At 36.3% G+C, this 19,623-nt stretch overlaps 1 protein-coding gene across 2 annotated transcripts in view; it reads left to right on the top strand.

Annotated features, from left to right (window-relative positions):
- The window catches only part of NDST3 (N-deacetylase/N-sulfotransferase (heparan glucosaminyl) 3), a 217,330-nt gene extending 198,046 nt beyond the window's left edge, over positions 1-19,284 (top strand). Inside the window, exons 10-14 of one of the 2 annotated variants that reach the window (XM_011927356.1) lie at positions 291-465; positions 3,651-3,821; positions 5,181-5,290; positions 16,807-16,909; positions 18,922-19,284. In XM_011927356.1, the coding sequence (XP_011782746.1) occupies positions 291-465; positions 3,651-3,821; positions 5,181-5,290; positions 16,807-16,909; positions 18,922-19,041 (679 nt within the window). In that variant the 3' untranslated portion in view covers positions 19,042-19,284. The remainder of the gene's footprint in view (positions 1-290; positions 466-3,650; positions 3,822-5,180; positions 5,291-16,806; positions 16,910-18,921) is intronic. The other variant, XM_011927357.1, reaches the window with a different exon arrangement.
- The last annotated feature ends 339 nt before the right edge of the window (positions 19,285-19,623 follow it).

Genomic DNA, 19,623 nt, shown 5'->3' with positions numbered 1-19,623 from the left:
TTGATCACTGTTGTAGTTTGATCATTCTGTGTCTACGTGTTTGTTATCACTTATATTTTTTCCTGATATTAAGCAAAACATAAAGAAAATGTACTTAGAAAAACATCTTCCAAACACATTATTAGTGTTCTGGATATTTTTCTCTTGCTAACTATAGAGGACAAATGCTGTAAAGAAAAAGGCTTTTGTTTAGGAAACACATGAATTTGTGGGACACTTTTAACATCTTTGGTCACCAGAATATGAGTATAAACCAGAATCTTATTTTGAGAAAAATATTCCTTTTCTAGGTATATGGATTTCTTCCCAGTCCCATCTAATGTCACCACTGACTTTTTGTTTGAGAAGAGTGCCAATTACTTCCACTCAGAGGAAGCCCCTAAAAGAGCTGCTTCTCTGGTTCCCAAAGCCAAGATTATCACCATTCTCATTGACCCTTCAGACCGAGCATACTCCTGGTACCAGGTAAGGAAAATGCAAATAAAATCCAAGCATTGTTTTTAGCAATGCCCACTACATCAGGTTTTCACCAAAGAGATTTGCTAGTTGTTTGATATCCACAGAAAAATGGACGTTTTTCTTGATTTCCACTGAGAAATTTCCTCCATTAAGTGTTTGTTCTTAACTTAATCACTTCATTTAATAAAATGTATTAATGCAATAAGAAAAACTAAATTAAAATATAACAAAATATTATGTACTTTTTTATATCTCTGCTTCTATATATCTGCATTTTAAAGGTAATAATTTAAAATCATTATTTTTCCATCTGATACATGTGTACTCTATAAAGAGTCAGATAGCAACAATTTCAGGCTTTGAGGGTTGTACGGTCTCTGTTGCAACTCTACCATTTTATTTCAAAAGCAGCCATAGACAATATGTTAATGCATAAGCATTCCTGTGTTCCAATAAAACTTTACTGAATAGGCAGTAGGCCATAGACTGCTGACCCTGGCTCTAAAAGAGCTCAAACAACTGCTTGTACTAAAGAAACAGATTAGTGGCAAAACTAATATATATAAGAATCTTTAGGCTGGGCTTGGTGGCTCATGCCTATAATCCAAGCATTTTGGAAGATGGGAAGATTGTTTGAGCCCAGGAGTTCAAGACCAGCCTGGGCAACATAGGGAGGCTCTGTCTCTACAAATAAAGAAAATTAGCCAGGCATGGTGGCACACACCTGTGGTCCTAGCTACTCGGAAGGCTAAACTGGGAGGATCGCCTGAGCCTAGGGGGTTGGGGCTGCAGTGAGCTGTGACTGCACCGTGTACGATAGCCTAGGTGACAGAGGGAGACTCTATCTCAAAACAAAACAAGAAAGAAAGAAAAGAAAAGAGAAAAATTCTACATCCCTGAGATCCTAACACATCTAAATGTTTCTTGTATACTCATTGCCATTGTTTTCTGATGTTGGTTAGAACGTTGCACAGAAATGCTCACTTTGAAATAACTTAACAAACTCTAGTAATAATATATATATCAAATAGACTTCTAATAAATCATTGCAAATAATAGGAAACAATCTTTTAAAACTTGTTTCGGTGATAGTTTAACCACGAGTTGGAAGGGTTCAATAAGCAGCAGTCAAAATTAACATAATAACATAGTAAAATTGATGGAGTCAGTGTCTTTAGTCTCTAGGACCCTTAGTTCTCATTTCTCAGGTTTGTAATTTAAAAAAATGCTTTCCTGCTGTTCATGTGTTTATCCATTCATCAAATAATGTGCTACCATATGCAAAGTTTTTTTCTAAGTGTGATTTGAAAAATAAATGTGATGCTATACTTGAAATTGCTTTCAGCCTAATTGGAGAAATATGTATAAACAAGCATATAAATTAGAAAGTAATAATCAATTGACATACAGACTCCTTCAGAACGACAAAGCCCACCTGACAAAGACCAGCTGGGAAAGGACAGATTAATTCATGGCTGTCACAGAGAAGCCCAAACACCAGAACCATGGGGCATTTTCTTAAATAAGGGAAAGATATGTAAGGAGAGAAATTTAGGTAAAATTAAAATGAAGAAGTGTTTTCATAGGTGCAAAGCAGAGCTATGTAAAGGAGTTATCATCAGGTCAGTGCTGAAAAGCAGACTGAGGGTCCTATTTTCTTGGAAACGATAATGTTAAGACAAATGCAGAATGTTCTATGTACGAAAACCTCTAATCTGAAATCTGCAAGTAGGCTGGATATATGAATGCTTCCCTGTGTTAAAGTGACCCACATAGCTTAGATCCTCCCTACAAGAGTGGGATGTTCCATTCTTACTGATTTGACTTAAAACAGCTAAGTTCTTGACAATTACAATATTAGAGAATAAAGTTGCTCATTACTGAGTCCTTTTGCTACTTAACAAAAGCAGTTGTTGAAGTTCACAAGAGGAAGAACAGATTGTTGGAAAAGGTTTTGTGGCAGGAACATAGTAGGGAAAGGTCACAAAAAGCAGATGAAATCTTAGATAGGCATTTTGATAATAATCTGAATAATAGGGAGTGGAGACATCCTGGAAAGCTAAGATCCATAAAAATCCACAATTCTATCCTAATCATTCATGCCAAACCTGAAGCCATCTTTTAAATCAAAACATACAGCAAATTGCAAATTGCCTGATTTGATTTTGCAACTTTTACCTTTTCCACTAAGTATCTGGAGAAAAGAAAAATAAGCCTTAATTGACTCCAAGAAAATGAAGAAAATTGGAGTTTGTCAACCACTTCGTCCCTGAAAAATATAGAATTTACAGAAAAAGAAGGCTTTAAGGCTGCAAGCTAACAAAATGTCCTAAATATTACAAATAAATCACAGTGGCAAAATGCAGGCCTTAACAAAGTCTAGCAGAGTTTGTAGTCCAGTGATTTGAATCTCAGTTGCAGAAAATTTGCTATTCAACTAGATGTGGTAAACATCCACCAACTCACCACTAAGCCTGAATATTTATTGGCCAATTTAAAGAAAAGGTGATTTCCTCAAACCCATGGGCCTGAGCCTGAGCCATTATGAAACACTTTCCTATTTGGATTGCTACCTTCTGCATTTTCTGCACAATAAATGATTCTGATTCACCGCAAAGGTTACCATTAGATAAAATAATCTTGGCTTTTAGATACCAGGGAATGTATGATAAAAGCTGTGGATTTCAGATAATGTGCATGTCAGACTTTCTAGTACTTTCTTCATTTAAAAGAGCTGATAGGCCTTTTCTAATCTAAAACTGCATTACTAGATGGAGCAAAACTATTTGGCAGAGATAGTAGAGTGCTTGTCTATTATGGATATTCACTGGACACTATACATGGTTTGCTTATGAGCGGGAATGGGGCCATTAACACAGTTTTCAAAAGTTTACTTTCACAATAAAATACGTACACTAAAGAAACAACTCAGTAATGTTGGTGAAGGAATCCTATCAATAAGAATTCAACTTCTACCAGATAAATTCTCCAAAACTTACTCCCATAAGTATCATAACTTCAAATCCGGAGGCTCCAAGCAAACATTTTCATCAGTTATTAATTTCAAAATGAATAACTCTCCAGCAGTGAGGCACTTCTTTCTTTAGCTTTGCGACTTGTCACAAAGATTGGTTTTTAATTATTTACGCCTATGGCTCAGATTAGTTTAATCATCCACCTTTTCATCATAGCATCAACGATCACATGAAGACCCTGCAGCTCTGAAGTTTAGCTTCTACGAAGTGATCTCAGCAGGGCCCCGTGCACCCTCGGAGCTCAGAGCCTTACAGAAGAGATGTTTGGTCCCGGGGTGGTATGCCAGCCACATTGAGAGATGGCTTGTTTATTTCCCTCCATTTCAGGTATGGAGTAATAAGGATTTACATCATGTTAGAATCTCATTAAGTTGATGAGTTTGCCTTAAGGATAAGAAAATTTTCACTCGTTAAACTATTACTAGTTTTTCCTCTTTAGTTGTAAATAATGAGGCTGTGGCAAAGAGAAATAGGCAGAAGTAGAAAAACTGTTTAATTTTCTAAGAGTATTTCAGGATAATTCTCCTGCTGTATTTGCTGTGCATACCTTTCCTGATTGTAAAAAGCTTCGAAAGCTTTAGATCCCTGATTCTTTTCCTGAGAATAAAGTTTGAAAGAGAACCTCTTAACCAAAAAAGACAAATAATGTTTTGCTTAATTAAGTGCCATTATTTCCTTTTTGAACCCCCTTGCTGAATTTTTTATAAGTCCTATGTTTTTCTCAGTCCCTTGAATTTCTTCTGCCTGGCATCAACCTAGACTGCAAAATCAGCCAGCCCCTCATGGGATCGTGTAAGCAATCCAGTCACATCAAAGATGGTATATGCCTGTGAGTCTAGAGCCATGCTGTCCAAATACGATGACCACTGCCACATATGACTATTTTAATTCATATTAAAATCAAATAAAATGAAAAGTTCAGTTCCTCGATTGCTTTAGCCACATTTTAAGTGCTCGATAGCTACATGTTAGACCCAGCAGCTATAGAACATGTCCATCATCACAGAAAGTTCTATTGAACAATGCTGGTCTAGGCTAAATAGAAATATCAGAGAAGAGGTATGGATAGACAAGACCTACTTTGCAAGCTTTGTGTCCTTTAATCCTGGTCTCCTCTTATCTCGCTGGATCCACCCTCCTTGGAGTAACAAGAAACTCCTCCTTAGTTTCTTGAGGAACTTTGTCCATGTTCAGGTTTCCTGAGAGTCTAACCTTATTCTCCACATGGATTATCAAAATATTTCTTCAACTTTTACAGTGCTATTCCTGAAAGGAATCATGAGGAATGACATGTTCTCTGTCATATTACATCTGAGTTTATTACAACCTTTCTTCTTTTCTATTGTACTTCCCAACTTGAATGATGGGATCATTGCTTTGTCTGTTTTGAAAGTTGGTTTCCATTTGTGATTTTCTAGTCACATTTCTAAGCTCTCTTGGTATTTCAACTGCCTTTTTTGCTTTCATAGTGTGACTTCTCAGATTGCAAACCATGAGTGTATTTAATTGGTGTGATTTCTGGTTCCAGGTCATTAATGAGGATGACCTGGATTCTATCTAACACCAATGCATGCAATTTCACTCAGGATAGTGTCTCTCACTGAATAAGTTCAGAGTGCAGAAATTTTTCATTGTACAGTTTACATGTCTTTTTTCAATGTGCATTTTTTTAATTTGATAATTTAGTTGCTAATTATTGATGGGCAACAATTAAGAACTGATCCTGCTACAGTGATGGATGAAGTACAGAAGTTTCTAGGAGTCTCGCCTCATTATAATTACTCAGAAGCTTTAACGTAAGTTTATATTCTAATTAGTTTATTGACGTTTCAGCAGGGAATTGATTTCAAAGAAATTGCAGTTTGGTCATACAACTTTCAGGTTACCTGTTCCTTATATCCTGGTTATTTTTCAATTTGACATTAACCACCAAAAAAAAAATCAACAGTGTGACAAAGAAATGTCCTAACCTAAACCCTGTGTTAATTCTTAATTGTACAAAGATTTCCCTGAAAGGAGAGAAATAAAACAGTGGTAAATCTTAAAACAAACCACAAACCTTAAAAGAAGTTATCTGAAATAAGTTCATAAAGCCTGAGCCTATGTAACAGGCAATATGGGGCCTCTTGGAAGTATGAACAGGTGAGTAACTAAGTAGTTTAGGAACTGACTCTTCTCTCATTTATGTAATTTTCAGAAACAATATCATACAGCAAGAAATAGTCCATAGGTGGTTGAATAAGCAGAGAGAAATATACTATTATTGCTCCTAAAACAAACATTCTTTTTTATGTTTTATTTTTTGCATCTTTGTCTTTATCCACCATTTGACCCTGTCACCTCTCCTTCAGAGTCCTCAGCAGTTAAAGCACTGGTTTGATTTTTCTGTTTGTTTGTATGTTTTTTTGCTGGTTTCCTCTGATTTTCCTAGGTAACTGACTCTATAAGGTTCATGACTGGGGACCAGTAAGGCACTAGGGTTGAAGAAAGCAGTTACTCTCGGAGGTGTGCCCATGCCTGAGACTGAGTGCTGTGTCCTAGGTGCCTCTCTTATCTCACCCTGGTGCTGACTCTGGGCTTCACTTAGCATTTTTGAAGAAGACCTCTATCTTACTGTGTCCATTTGGAATGGCTGGCAATCAGATTTAGGAGAATTATGTTTGTTCCTACCACAAGTGTAGAGCAACTGGAAGATACTGAGTTGGATTGGGCCATGGACCTGACTCACACCATAAGCTGGGTTTTTTTTTAATTACATGGACTGAGCCTTAAAAAAAAACTGAAAAAGACTATCATGGAATTTTTCCATTGTATTTTTCAGTATAAAACTCAGTTCCACAGATCAAGTAGTTTTCCCTTTTTTTGTACTCCTCAATATCAATTTAGAAAGCGAGAGGCAGGTTCCCTTTACCTTTCAACAAACTTTGCAGTTAAAAAAAAAAAATTAGCAGAAAAACATCAAATACTGCTTATATCTCCTACGATCAAATATAGAGACACGTAAGGGAGGCATTTTGGTTTAGAGGACAAAGGAGTAGGTGGAACTCTGCAGTTTTGAGCTTCCTTCCTAAGAGTCATTTATACTTTGCTGTTATTATTAACCTTCTGACCTCTGTGTTTTCTATACTCTGAGTACTGTCAGAGTTTTGTAGAGCTTAGTTCAAGTACTAACACCGACACTGGCCTTAGGTATTTAACATTCAACTTGACCTTGTGATTTCAGTTTGCACTTAAAAATTCAAGACCATTTTCTGTTCTATATCTTTTTAAGTATCTCTTAGAAAAGAAAGCTTTTATTTTCTAAACAGTTTTCTATTTCAAGTTAGGTTATCTTTGGGTCTTTTCTTAATAGAGTATGTAGCAAAGCATTGTATTTCAGAAAAAAAGTACAGTATTCTATAAAGACAGAGTTGCTTTTTCTTACGGGATGGTCCTTGACCTGCATGCTGTGTATTTGTCCCCTCTGCAGCCAGCTCAGCAGCAAGCTTTTTATTCATCTCCACTGCTGAGACAAGGCAGTGTAAACTTAAAAGAGTATCAAAGCAACATACTATATACAAAGAACTGTAGGTCCCTTTGCATCTGGGCTGCATCTAGCAGAATTACTGATTATATGATTCTCTAACCTGGTTGGGGGCTCAGTGGGTGAAACAGCAAGATAAGATATGTGTAGTCCCTGAAACCACAGTTTCTGTTCCAGCAGTGCTACCCAGGCTCTCACCCTGCAGGTGGAGATAATGTGTTTCCATTCCATTTCTTTTTATATTTTCTTGTCAATCATCAATTGGCCTGACACAACTTGTAAAACCTGGCAGTGCACTAGTTGTAGAATATTTGGAAGTTTCGTGTCATTGTCTGGGGTCTAAATTGATCATCCTTCACCCTATGCCCTTTGTAGTTGTTTATCTGAAACCTGTCTTCACAATTTACTTACTCCTGTTAGAGTAACTATACTGATAGCTGTTTCTGTAGTGCTGTGGAAATATTGAGGATGACTAGAGGTACAAAATATATATCCTCAGAAATGCCATTTATACCAGTTTGTATACTTTGTACACTTTGGTATTGCTTCTTATTTTTTCTTCTTATTTTCCTGCTGGTGATAATGACGACTATCTCACTGGTGCTTAAAAAAATTTTTTCTCATTGGAAGACCTCTAAGGATGTAGTAAACTGCAAACCAATATGAATTCTCAACTAACTACATAAATCTAGTGCTTTGCATATAGTAGAATAAATGAATGAAGCAAGGTCTATACAAATGTTTTACTATGCAATCTTGGCGTGAAAGAGTATTCCAATTTAAGAGATCTCTAAACTTGCTATCTTCCATATAGCAAATTTCAGCATCAAAACTATTTTCAAGAAGAATCACAATAAGCTCCCATTGTCAAGACTGTTGTTTATTCTTTTCCACAAGTGCTAAAGAAAGCGTTCAAGACTTCTAAAGATATACAAAGTCACTGAAGAATTTGTGATGTCTTAAAATGACTAAGTACTGTCATCATGGGTGTTAAATGATATATTTAATGTTAAATAATCTGATTTTCTCAGTGATCATGTGAATGAAATAAAAATAAGCAAAATAAGCTTTAAAAATATAAATAAGAACTTTCTCATTCAATGAAGTAAATTATAATTTACAACTCTCGTTCCACATACCCTTAATCCCTAAATGGAATTGATATATTAACATTACTTTACTTTTTGTGTTACGTGTTGTATAGTATTTTGAAGCAATCATTTGAAATAAGACAGGAAAAATAATGCTTAGCATGGAATTGTGCTAATTTGTATACACTAAAATGAAAAATATGGATTTTTAGTTTTGTCATGAATACATCTATTCACAATTATACCTAGCCATCAATGCCAATGACAGGTGTCTTCAGGTTTAGAAATACTGGTTAGCTAAACACCTGAACCTGGCATCTTTATGTCGCAGTCAGTTAACCTATTTGTCAAGATGAATGAAACCAGACTATGTTATATGAATTTTTAGTATTAATTTACTTTGAAAATGTCAATAAATGGGCAATGAGAATTTGAAAGCTGGAAGTTGAGTATATTTGTTTGTTTGTTTTGTGGATAAAGGTTAGCTAAGTCATGAAGGACTGAAGTTGTTTGAAAATCAGGACTTCAATAGCTTTAATATAACTTCCTTGGCAACCAAATTTATATTGCCCATGAACTGTTTTCCTACCCACTGTAGATACATTTGAGTACAAATGTACTAAATTAAATCTTTCTTATTAGCAAATTATAGTAGCCATAGTAACTAAAATCTGTTGGTTCTCTGGATGGCATGAAAGAATACCTAGAAATGCTGAGTAGGGAAAAGAAAAAAATTGTCTACTCTAATTTCTATGATAAATTTTTAAGTGGTTGTAACAGTTCAAAATAAATATACATTTACATGTCCGATATATCTATCTCTCTTCATAAAACACAATGTGATAGGTACAATTAGCTCCATTTTTTTTCCGATTAAAAAAACTGGGGCACAGGAAAGTTAAGCCAAAAGTCACTCAGCAAGTAAGTTGAGGAGGCAGGATTGAAACTCAATTATCTCTGGAACCTACACTGCCAACCTGTTAAGCTCTTCATATTAGGATGTTAGAACCACAGAAAAATAATACTGTGAATTTTTAATAGTGAATAACATATTAACAGGAAGTGCTTCCTTAAAAAGAACTAGAACCTTAAAATGAGCTATGGAAATTGTCTCAGATTTTATTATGAATAACATCCATCTCCACATGCCCTGGATGTCACTTTTATTCATAAATATGTAATCATAAAGATATGCAAATTAAAATACATTGAAATACCACTATATTACCCATTAGAATGGCAATAATCCAAAAGACAATACCAATTTACTGTATTAGTCCATTCTCCTGCTGCTATGAAGAAATACCCGAGACTGGGTTATTTAAAAAGAAAAGAGATTTAGGCCAGGTGGGGTGGCTGACACCTGTAATCCTAGCACTTTGCAAGGCCGTGGCAGATGGGTCACCTGAGGTCAGGAATTCGAGACCAGCCTGGTCAACATGGCGAAACCCCATCTCTACTAAAAACTCAAAATATTAGCCAGGCATGGTGGCAGGCACCTGTAGTCCCAGTTACTTGGGAGGCTGAGGCAGGAGAATCACTTGAACCCAGGAGGTGGAGGTTGCAGTGAGCCAAGATCGTGCCATTGCACTCCAGCCTGGGTAACAAGAGTGAAACGCACAAAAAAAGAAGAAGAAAAGAAAGAGAGAGAGAAGAAAGAAAGAATGAGAGAAAGAGAGAGAAACGAAGGAAGGAAAGGAAGAAAGGAAGGAAGGAAAGAACGAAGGAAAGAAGGAAGGAAGGAAGGAAGGGAGGGAGGGAGGGAAGGAAAGAAAGGGAAAGAAAAAAAGGGAAAGAAAGAAAAGAGGGTTAATTGACTCAGTTTTACATAGTTGGGAAGGCTCAGGAAACTTACAGTTACGGCAGAAGCCAACTCTTCACAAGGAGGCAGAAGAGAGAATGAGTGCCCGCAGGGAAAATGCCAGATACTTATAAAACCATCAGATCTTATGAGAACTTACTCACTATCACAAGAGAAACTGCCTCAATGATTCAATTACCTCCACCTGGTCCCGTCACAAGAGGAAACTGCCCCAGTGATTCAATTACCTCCACCTGGTCCCGTCACAAGAGGAAACTGCCCCAGTGATTCAATTACCTCCACCTGGTCCCGCCCTTGACATGTGGGTATTATTACAATCAAAGGTGAGATTTGGGTGGGGACACAGAGCCAAATCATATCGCAAATGTTGGCAAATGTGTGGAGAAACTGGAATCCTCACACACTACTGATGGTAACGCATAATATGTGGCCACTTTGGAAAGCAGTTTTGCAGTTTCTTAAAAACCAAACAGCATCTTACCCAACAATCCAATTTCATTCTAAGAATCCACCCCAGAATAAATGAAAACCTAAGTCCATAAAAGCTTGTAAGGAAATTATTATACCATTATTCATAATAGCTCAAAACTAGAAACAATACAAATGTCCTTCAACTGGTGAATGGATTTGTTATATCCACACTGAGGGGCGGGGGTGGGGAAGGAATGTTCAGAAAAGAAACAAATGTAGAGTTAGAAAGAATTTATCTGGGCCAGGCATGGTGACTCATTCCTGTAATCCCAGTACTTTGGGAGGCTGAGGCAGGCAGATCACCTGAGGTCAGGAGTTCGAGACCAGCCTGGCCAACGTGGTGAAACCCCATCTCTACTAAAAATACAAAAATTAGCTGGGCATGGTGGTGCGTGCTTATAATTCCAGCTACTCCGGAGGCTGAGGCAGGAGAATTGCTTGAACCCGGGAGACGGAGGTTGCAGTGAGCCAGGATCACGCCATTGCAATCCAGCCTGGGTAACAAGAGTGAAACTCTGTCTAAAAAAAAAAAACAAGAAATAAAGAAAGAAAGACTTTATCTGGAACTAGGGATGACAGCAGGGATTGACTGCAATGGGCTGCAAAAATAGGGGTTTTGAAAGGATAGTGGAAATGTTCTAAAACCAGATTGTGGTGATAATTATACAACTATATAAATTTGCTAAATAGTGCTGAATTGTATATTTAACAATATGTAAATAATACCTCAAAAAAGTTGTTAAAATAAAATACATATCAGCAAAACGATTCCTTAAATAAGAAACATGTTTGCCAGAAGAGAACTGATTTTTAACAACTGCTATGCCTATCCTATATTAGTAATATCTAAATGATGGTATTTTGATTTTGAAATTTACTGAATTGCTATTTTCAATTCAGTATTCACCCATAGAAATGGTTTTTCCATGTAAAGGCATTTCAGACACACTTTAGTCTTCTAAGTGTAATCTGAATGTTTTGTACAATTAACCTGCACAAGGGTAGAAATAAAGTCACGTTTTCATTAATATAAAAATGTCAGCCAGCCAAGTTGGCTCATGCCTGTAATCCTAACACTTTAAGAGGCCAAGGTGGGTGGATCTCCTGAGGTCAGGAGTTCGAGACCAGCCTAACCAATATGGTGAAAGTCCATCTCTACTAAAAATACAAAAATTAGCCAGGCGTGGTGGTGCATGCCTGTAACCCCAGCTACTCAGGAGGCTAAGGCAGGAGAATTGCTTGAACCCGGGGGGGTCGAGGTTGCAGTGAGCCAAGATCACGCCACTTCACCCCAGCCCGGGTGAAAGAGCAAAACTCCGACTCAATAAAAAGAAAAAAAAAAAAAAGTCACTGTTTAGAGCTTGAATCATTGGAGAATCTTGGTGCCCCTGCCCACAAGTCTTTTACCGTTGTTTCTAAACATCCCCAGAAGATATTCCATACAAGCATAAGAAGCATTCTTACCCATTCTTGTTTTACTCTTTAAATCAACAAAATTTTATTGAATAACTATTACGTGCATGACTCTGGAGACACAATGATAAACAAAGTATCCCCACCACCAGGTTAGGGTAGCCATAGAAGCGAACACTAAACTATACATGAACACTTCCTCCAAAATGTTCACTGCCTGAAGGCCTTGAAAGGAGGGGCCCAGCCATGATAATGGTTGCCAGTGCTTACATAAAAAGATTGTTTCCTTGCTCTTCCACCAGACTTCACAGAAACACTGCTGCTTTCTGAACAGATGTGGAGAGATTTTCTCCATCTTCGTATTTTTATTATTTTTTTGAGACGGAGTCTCGCTCTGTCGCCCAGGCTGGAGTGCAGTGGTGCAATCTCCCCCAGGTTCACGCCATTCTCCTGCCTCAGTCTCCCGAGTAGCTGGGACTATGGGCGCCTGCCACCACGCCTGGCTAATTTTTTGTATTTTTAGTAGACACGGGGTTTCACTGTGTTAGCCAGGATGGTCTGGATCTCCTGACCTCGTGATCCACCCGCCTCGGCCTCCCAAACTGCCGGAATTACAGGCGTGAGCCACCGCGCCCGGCCAATTTTCTCCATCTTCTATTACACTTCTTCATTTGGGCTCTGAAATAGTATTACTTCTCCCCCAAACTCATAAGACCTTCAATGAATAGCAGTCCCTTCATCTATCTATGATGGTTCTCTATGAAGGACCAGACCCAGTCCCTCGGGCCATTGGGTAAATAAACATGCTATCCCTTCTAGTTTCTCTTTCTCATTTGCATCCTGACACATTTATACCGTTGCCTATGAGTGTATGCATACAGATGCCTAGGCTAGGTGCCAGCTACACACAGAAAGTTTTATTTCTCAGTAAAGCCCAGCGTGACACCTGCTGCATAAGATCTAATTAATCAGCAGAGATAAAAGCTTATTTTTCTTTTGATTCTTAATTTTAGCATGTGTGGAGTTCAGTGTTTCTTAGAAAAACTTTCTCTCAGAAGACTACTCATTTCAATACACAGCATATGTATGTTCCAGTTACGTATCTACAGCAAGGTATATTAGCAAAAAGTAAATAGCTGGTCTGGATTCTGAATTTTGATCACTTGAATACTTAAAATGAGTCAGAATTCAATTTTGGAAAATTGCTGAGAGCAAAATGTTAATGAAAAATATTACATCAATCACAGACTTCCAGAAATGTTGTATTAGTGTTTCCCAAAGGCTTTCATGTACAGATTATTTAAATAATATGGTCTTTATTAATGATCTCTTTGTAATTCTGTATATAACACTAATTTATTCAGTTGCCTTACTGATTCAAACAAGAGTATAAACAGCATGAAAACATAAAATGTTGTGCCCTAATCTGACACAATTGCTTTAATAATGATGAGAAACCAGGCTTTACATAAATGGAATGTGATTATTCTCTCTAATACACAAAGTCATACAGAGAGAGAAATCTAGGTTTGCATTATTTTCATAGGACTACAGTTATAAATTCTACAAGATTAACTACATATAGAGTACACCCCCACGTACACACCCACACACACACACATTAGATCATACTACCATTTTAAGTGCTTTGTTAATGTGTAATTTACATATAATCATCCATTGTAATTGTGCAGTTCAAAGAATACAAATGTATACAGTTGTATGTACCACCAGAATCAAGATATAGAACAAAAAGATATAACCCAAAAAGTTTCCTCATGCTCCTCTGTAGTCAATACTTTCTACTTACCTTGACGCCTGACATTCATCAAGCTACTTTCTTTCACTTAGCATAATGCTTTTGAGTTTCCTCTATGTTGCTACATCTGTCAGGAGTCAATTCTTTATTATTGTTATGTATTACTCCATTTTATGGATATACTACAATTTGTTTATCCTTTCACCGGTTGATGGACATGAGTGATTTGCATTTTTTGGCTATCACCAACAAAGCTACTGTGAACAGTTGTATGGACATATATTTTCACTGCCTTTGAGTAAAAACCTGGAAATGGGAAATGGGATTGGTGGGTCATATAGTAGTTCTGTATTTTAATTTCTAAGAAACTTTACAAAGAGGCTGTAATATTTTTAATTTCTACCAACAATTTTATTTGTTCCACGTCTTTGCCAACACTGGATATTTTTTAAATCAGTTATTCTACTGAGGGTACAGTGCTATTTCATTTGTAATTTGTATTTGTATTTCCTTAATGATGAATAGTGTTCAGCAAATTTTCATTTGTTCATTGATCATTCATGTGTTCTTTGGTGAAGTGTCTGTTCCAATCTTTTTTTCTTTTTTTTTTTTTGAGGCAGAGTTTTACTCTTGTTGCCCAGGCTGGAGTGCAATGGTGCGATCTTGGCTCACAGCAACCTCTGCCTCCCAGGTTCAAGTGATTCTCCTGCCTCAGCCTCCTGAGTAGCTGGAATTACAGGCATGCACCACCATGCCTGGCTAATTTTGTATTTTTAGTAGAGACAGGGTTTCTCTATGTTGGTCAGGCTGGTCTCGAACTCCCGACCTCAGCTGATCTGCCCTCCTCAGCCTCCCAAAGTGCTGAGATTACAGCATGAGCCATCATGCCCAGGCTGTTCCAATCTTTTATCCAGTTTTTATTGATATTTTTATCTTTTATATTGAGTTATATATTCTGAATACAAGTTCTGCATTAGATATATTTTTTACAAATGTTTTCTCCCAGTCTGTGGTTTCCCTGTTCATTTTCTTAAGTGTCTTTATGAGTGCAAAATTTTAAATTTGGATAAATTCAAAATAATCGTTATTTTTCCCTTATGGTTCATCCTAAGAAATCTTTCCCTAACCCAGGGTTGCAAAATTGTCTGGGTTTTTTCTCCTATGTTTTCTTTCAGAATTTTTATAATTTTAGATATGTTTTTAGCCTAAATTTTTATAGTTTAGATTTAGCTCAATAATACATTTCAAGTTAATTTTTATATAAAACATGAGGTAAGGGTCAATGTTCAGCTTTTTCATATGGATATCCAATTTTTCTTCTGCAATTTAAAAGACTAATCCTTTCCCATTGACTTACCTTGACAGCTATTTTTTGAAAATCAGTTGACTGTAGATGTGTAGATTTATTTCTGAATTCTTCATTTTGTTTCATTGATCCATCGGTCCACTGATGCCAACACCATGCAATCTTCATTACTGTAGAATTACAGTAAATCTTGAAATTAAATAGTATGAGATCTCCAGCTTTGCTCTTTGTTTTCAAATTGTTTTAGCTTGTCTACTTCCTTTACATTTTTATATGTACTTTAGAATAATTTTCTGTTTCTACTTAAAATATAGTCCACTGGAGTTTTGATAGGAATCATACTGAATCTATAAATTTGGAGAGACTTGGTATTCTTAAAATATCTAGTCTTCTGATTTATGAGCATAGTATAGATCCCTTTTTTTCTAAAATTTATCTTAGCAACGTTTTGTAGTTTTAAGTGTGCAGTCATTGCACATATTTTTTGTTAACTGTCACCCTAGGTATTTCAGGTTTTCACATTGTAATGGTAAGTAAAGTGTCGGAAGTAGCATTCCTAGAAGCAGAACAGACTAAAAGCAAAAGAAAAACGTTATCTGAAGAAATAATTCTAATTGAGAAGAAAAATGGTGATAGAATTATTGAATAACAAAAGCTACGTAAAGGAATTATCATTGCTGACTATTACTTTCACTTTTATATCTGAGCATACAAATTAGTGCTTTATTTACATTGAATAATAATATAAAACCTACTTGGAGACCAGTAAAACAGCAAAGGCCCTTAACCTAGAATCAGGGGGCCTAGACTTGAGTCATGACTTGAATATTGAAGCATAGTACGAGATAAACCTTGACAAGCATTTTCTCCTTTCTCATTTTGTGTTCAACTAATATTTGGCAAATGTTTACGAGAGCCAAACAGTATGCTAAATGCTATAAAATGGGAAGAATCCTTCACATCACATCCTTAAGTGTTAGAATGAAACCTCAAATGAGAGTTATATGAAATATTTTGGTAAGATAAAACGTATATTTAATGTGCTATTATTATGTTTATTATAATTATGGCATAAAAAGTTCATTTAGGCTGGGTGTCTAGCACTTTGGGAGGCCGAGGCAGGCGGATCACCTGAGGTCCAGAGTTCAAGACCAGCCTGACCAACCTGGAGAAACTCTGTCTTTATTGAAAATACAAAACTTAGCTGGGCGTGGTGGCGCATGCCTGTAATCCCAGCTACTTGTGAGGCTGAAGCAGGAAAATCGCTTGAACCCGGGAGGCGGAGGTTGCGGTGAGCTGACATCGCACCATTGCACTCCAGCCTGGGCAACAAGAGCGAGACTTCGTCTCAAAAAAAAAAAGAAAAAAAAAAATTCATTTATAGGTGCTATTACTTAAACAAGCTCATACCAAAAGAAGAAAGTAGCTCTGAAAAAAATTAAATGGATTATAGCTAGAGAATCCTAAAAGTAATCACTCCATGATATCCCGAAACCTTTTCTCTTCTATTACCTTCTAGTTGTATGATACAAGTAGCATCTAAATTCATAGACATGGATGAAGACTGACTTGTTTTTAAACCTTACAAAGGAAAAGAATGACTTCTTTCTAAACCCTAAAAAAATTGAAAATTTATGCATTTTTTCCTTCCAGATGAAGGAAGTAGCCTTATTAATTTCTATTAATAGGAGACCTGCTGACAGTTTTTCTAGTAGGAACCTGGCAAACTCACAAATATGACAGACGAACTGAGAATTTAGAAGTATGCCAAAAGACTTTATGCAAAGGAATATAGTAAAAAGGAATTCAGTTTCTCTGGTTATAGATTGTTATCCAAGTAAAATATTTATGCATTGGTCATTATATCATATAAATTGGTTGAAAAATGATTTTCTGGTCTTTTTGTGTGTATTTTTTATTTTCTTAGGTTTGATTCTCACAAAGGTTTCTGGTGTCAGTTACTGGAAGAAGGTAAAACAAAATGCCTTGGAAAGAGCAAAGGAAGAAAATACCCTCCAATGGACTCTGATGTAAGCATAGAGCTTAAAAATACAAACTAAATCAGCAAAATGATAACCAACAATATCATCTATTTTCTTAAAAAACTAGTTAAAGTCAAAATTCAGCCTTTCTAAAACTTAAAAATGCCATTTCATTTTCAGTACAGGTAGGTTGCTTGTTTTGATTTTACCCACAATATATTATTACCTGTCATGCAAGAATAAAGGAAAACAATAGAATTTGACATTCTGAAAAAGACTAAAGAGATAATATCTTATTCCAAAAAGAATGATACCTGCACAAAAATTTTAGCATAAATGTTAACTGAAAGCAAGACAGGAAATATATTCATTGAAAAGTGAAAATAGGACCAAGATTTCTATTTTTGGCCGGGTGTAGTGGCTCACGCCTGTAATCCCAGTACTTTGGGAGGCCGAGTGGATCACTTGAGGTCATGAGTTCGAGACCAGCCTGGCCAACATGATGAAACTCCATCTCTACTAAAAATACAAAAGAAAAAATTAGCTGGGCATGGTGGCAGGTGCCTGTAATCCCAACTACTCAGGAGGCTGAGGCAGGAGGATTGCTTGAACCCAGGAGGCGGAGGGTTGCAGTGATCCCAGATTGCACCATTGAGCTCCAGCCTGGGCAACACTAACTCAAAAAAAAAAAAAAAAAAATTCTATTTTTTTCACTGCCTGAATCATTCTGTTGTAGTAAGTGTGCCCTGGGCAGTAATATAAATTACTGATACACTATACTAAGTTTTGAGCTGTTAATATGGTAATAAATGAAAGAAGCAATACATTTCCCAACATCTAACTTACTAGCAGATAATTTAGGCTTTGGAGAATATAGATACACACTTTGCAGTATGTATTCAGCACTTCCTGTTTATTCCGTTCAGAATGGCGACACTCTGATTAAGTGATTAAGTGTAGCATTAATCACTTAATGCTACAGTTTTCTCCATTTCTATATCCCGCATTTTTACTTTGATGCTTACTTGACATATATTAAGATTTACTAATAATATTTTTATTGTTAGTCTAGTTAGTATATAGTTTCATTATAAGCATGCAAGTGGATTTTGATTTGTAAATTTTTTAGATCTCAGAAATTAAAATACGATTTGGGACTTTTCCCCCACAATTAATACATTACATTAACTGAGAAACCTAAGATGGTCTGAGGATCCTAAGGTGGGCTAAACTTATTTGAATACTTTATCTAACAAAACCTTGAGGACTATTTTTTTGTGCCTGACCTGATAGATGCAGGGTCTGTCCTCAATAAACTCTTAATTAAATCATATGCAGAAGAGGAGGGGTGTTTCTGTTGTTTTAATGAACAAACTGCAATTTCAGAACTCCAATTTTCTTTGGCTGATTATTAAAATATACCTTCAGAGCACTTTGAAAACAATCCTTCTTTTCCCAAAAGAAATTGACATACAATTTCTATAGTATTTCAAGAAAGTAATATAAAATATATCATCTACATTTATGTCAAAGCTATTTCCCTGTACATTTATTAAAGCTAAACTGTTTAAGAGACACTGCTGAATAGCTTTCTTAGCATTTTATTATACACTGGTCTAACACAGACCTTATTAAATTTGGTGGTAGAGAAAGATAAGAAAAACACAACTTTTCAGGATATCATTTCTTCTCAACAAGGTTACTGAGTATTCCATATTGGGTTTATTTAAGGGAGTGGCTGATTTCATGAAAATAATGTCCAGAAAGGAGGTAAGAGTAAAGAGGTCTTCACAGGTCCTCCTACACATTGAAAATACAAATGTGTAGGAGGGATTAGAGTGGGCAGTACTGTCACCACGCCATTTGCCTCTTCCTAGTAAGAAAAACGCCAGTACCCAAGACTGCCAGTAAAATATCATAGGATTTGCTAAATAAATAGTCCACATGCTAATACAAATTTTAATCCAGATCTGGTATACTTGATGCTTATTTCAACGTAGTCAAAGTGTATGAAATATAATAAACAAAGTAAAATGTACTTTTTTCTCCTCTCCTCTTAGAGCAGGACATTTCTGTCAAGCTACTATCGAGATCACAATGTGGAACTCTCAAAGCTGCTGCACAAACTGGGTCAGCCTCTGCCATCCTGGCTGAGACAGGAGCTGCAGAAAGTAAGATAGCACTGAGAGAAAACTCGAGACTTCATCGTCCATGTAGAACACACCTTTTCCAAAGCTTCCAGAAGCTACCAAAAGGCAGTTGAAAAATATACCTCTTCAAATGAGAAAAAAGAACAAAGTTTCTTCCATGTGCTGGCATGTGGATGATAAGAAAAAAAGAAAAAGTATGTGTTAAAGCCTTGAGGCCTGTGGCCTTTCTCTTAACTCATATCTGAGCCTGTGGGATTATTGTAGACTACTGTGCACTCATGTGGAAGTCAATTGCAACCAACATAAATATCAAACACAAATGCAGAACTGTTCCATTTCATAGTAATATTTACACTTTTATATATCAACTAAGATTGTGTCTCTGTAGGTTTTTAGACCACGGTTTGCCTGTACAATGTTTTCTTATTCTTTTATTCTATAAACTGTCCTATGAAACAAGAAGCAAAATAAACTTCACAATGTAGCATAAAATGTCAAAAGCATAACACCCATGAAAAATGCTTGCCAAAATTTAAATTCACTTAAGTATTTAGAAATAATTGTAAATTATAATTTGTGCTAGATCAGTGTGGAAACGTAATATATGAGCTT

This window comes from Colobus angolensis, unplaced genomic scaffold (genome assembly GCF_000951035.1).
Source record: "Colobus angolensis palliatus isolate OR3802 unplaced genomic scaffold, Cang.pa_1.0 Scaffold71, whole genome shotgun sequence".
NCBI classification, from domain to species: Eukaryota; Metazoa; Chordata; class Mammalia; order Primates; family Cercopithecidae; genus Colobus; species Colobus angolensis.
Note: the sequence above shows the minus strand (reverse complement) of the source record. Positions and strands in the feature narration are given on the sequence as shown.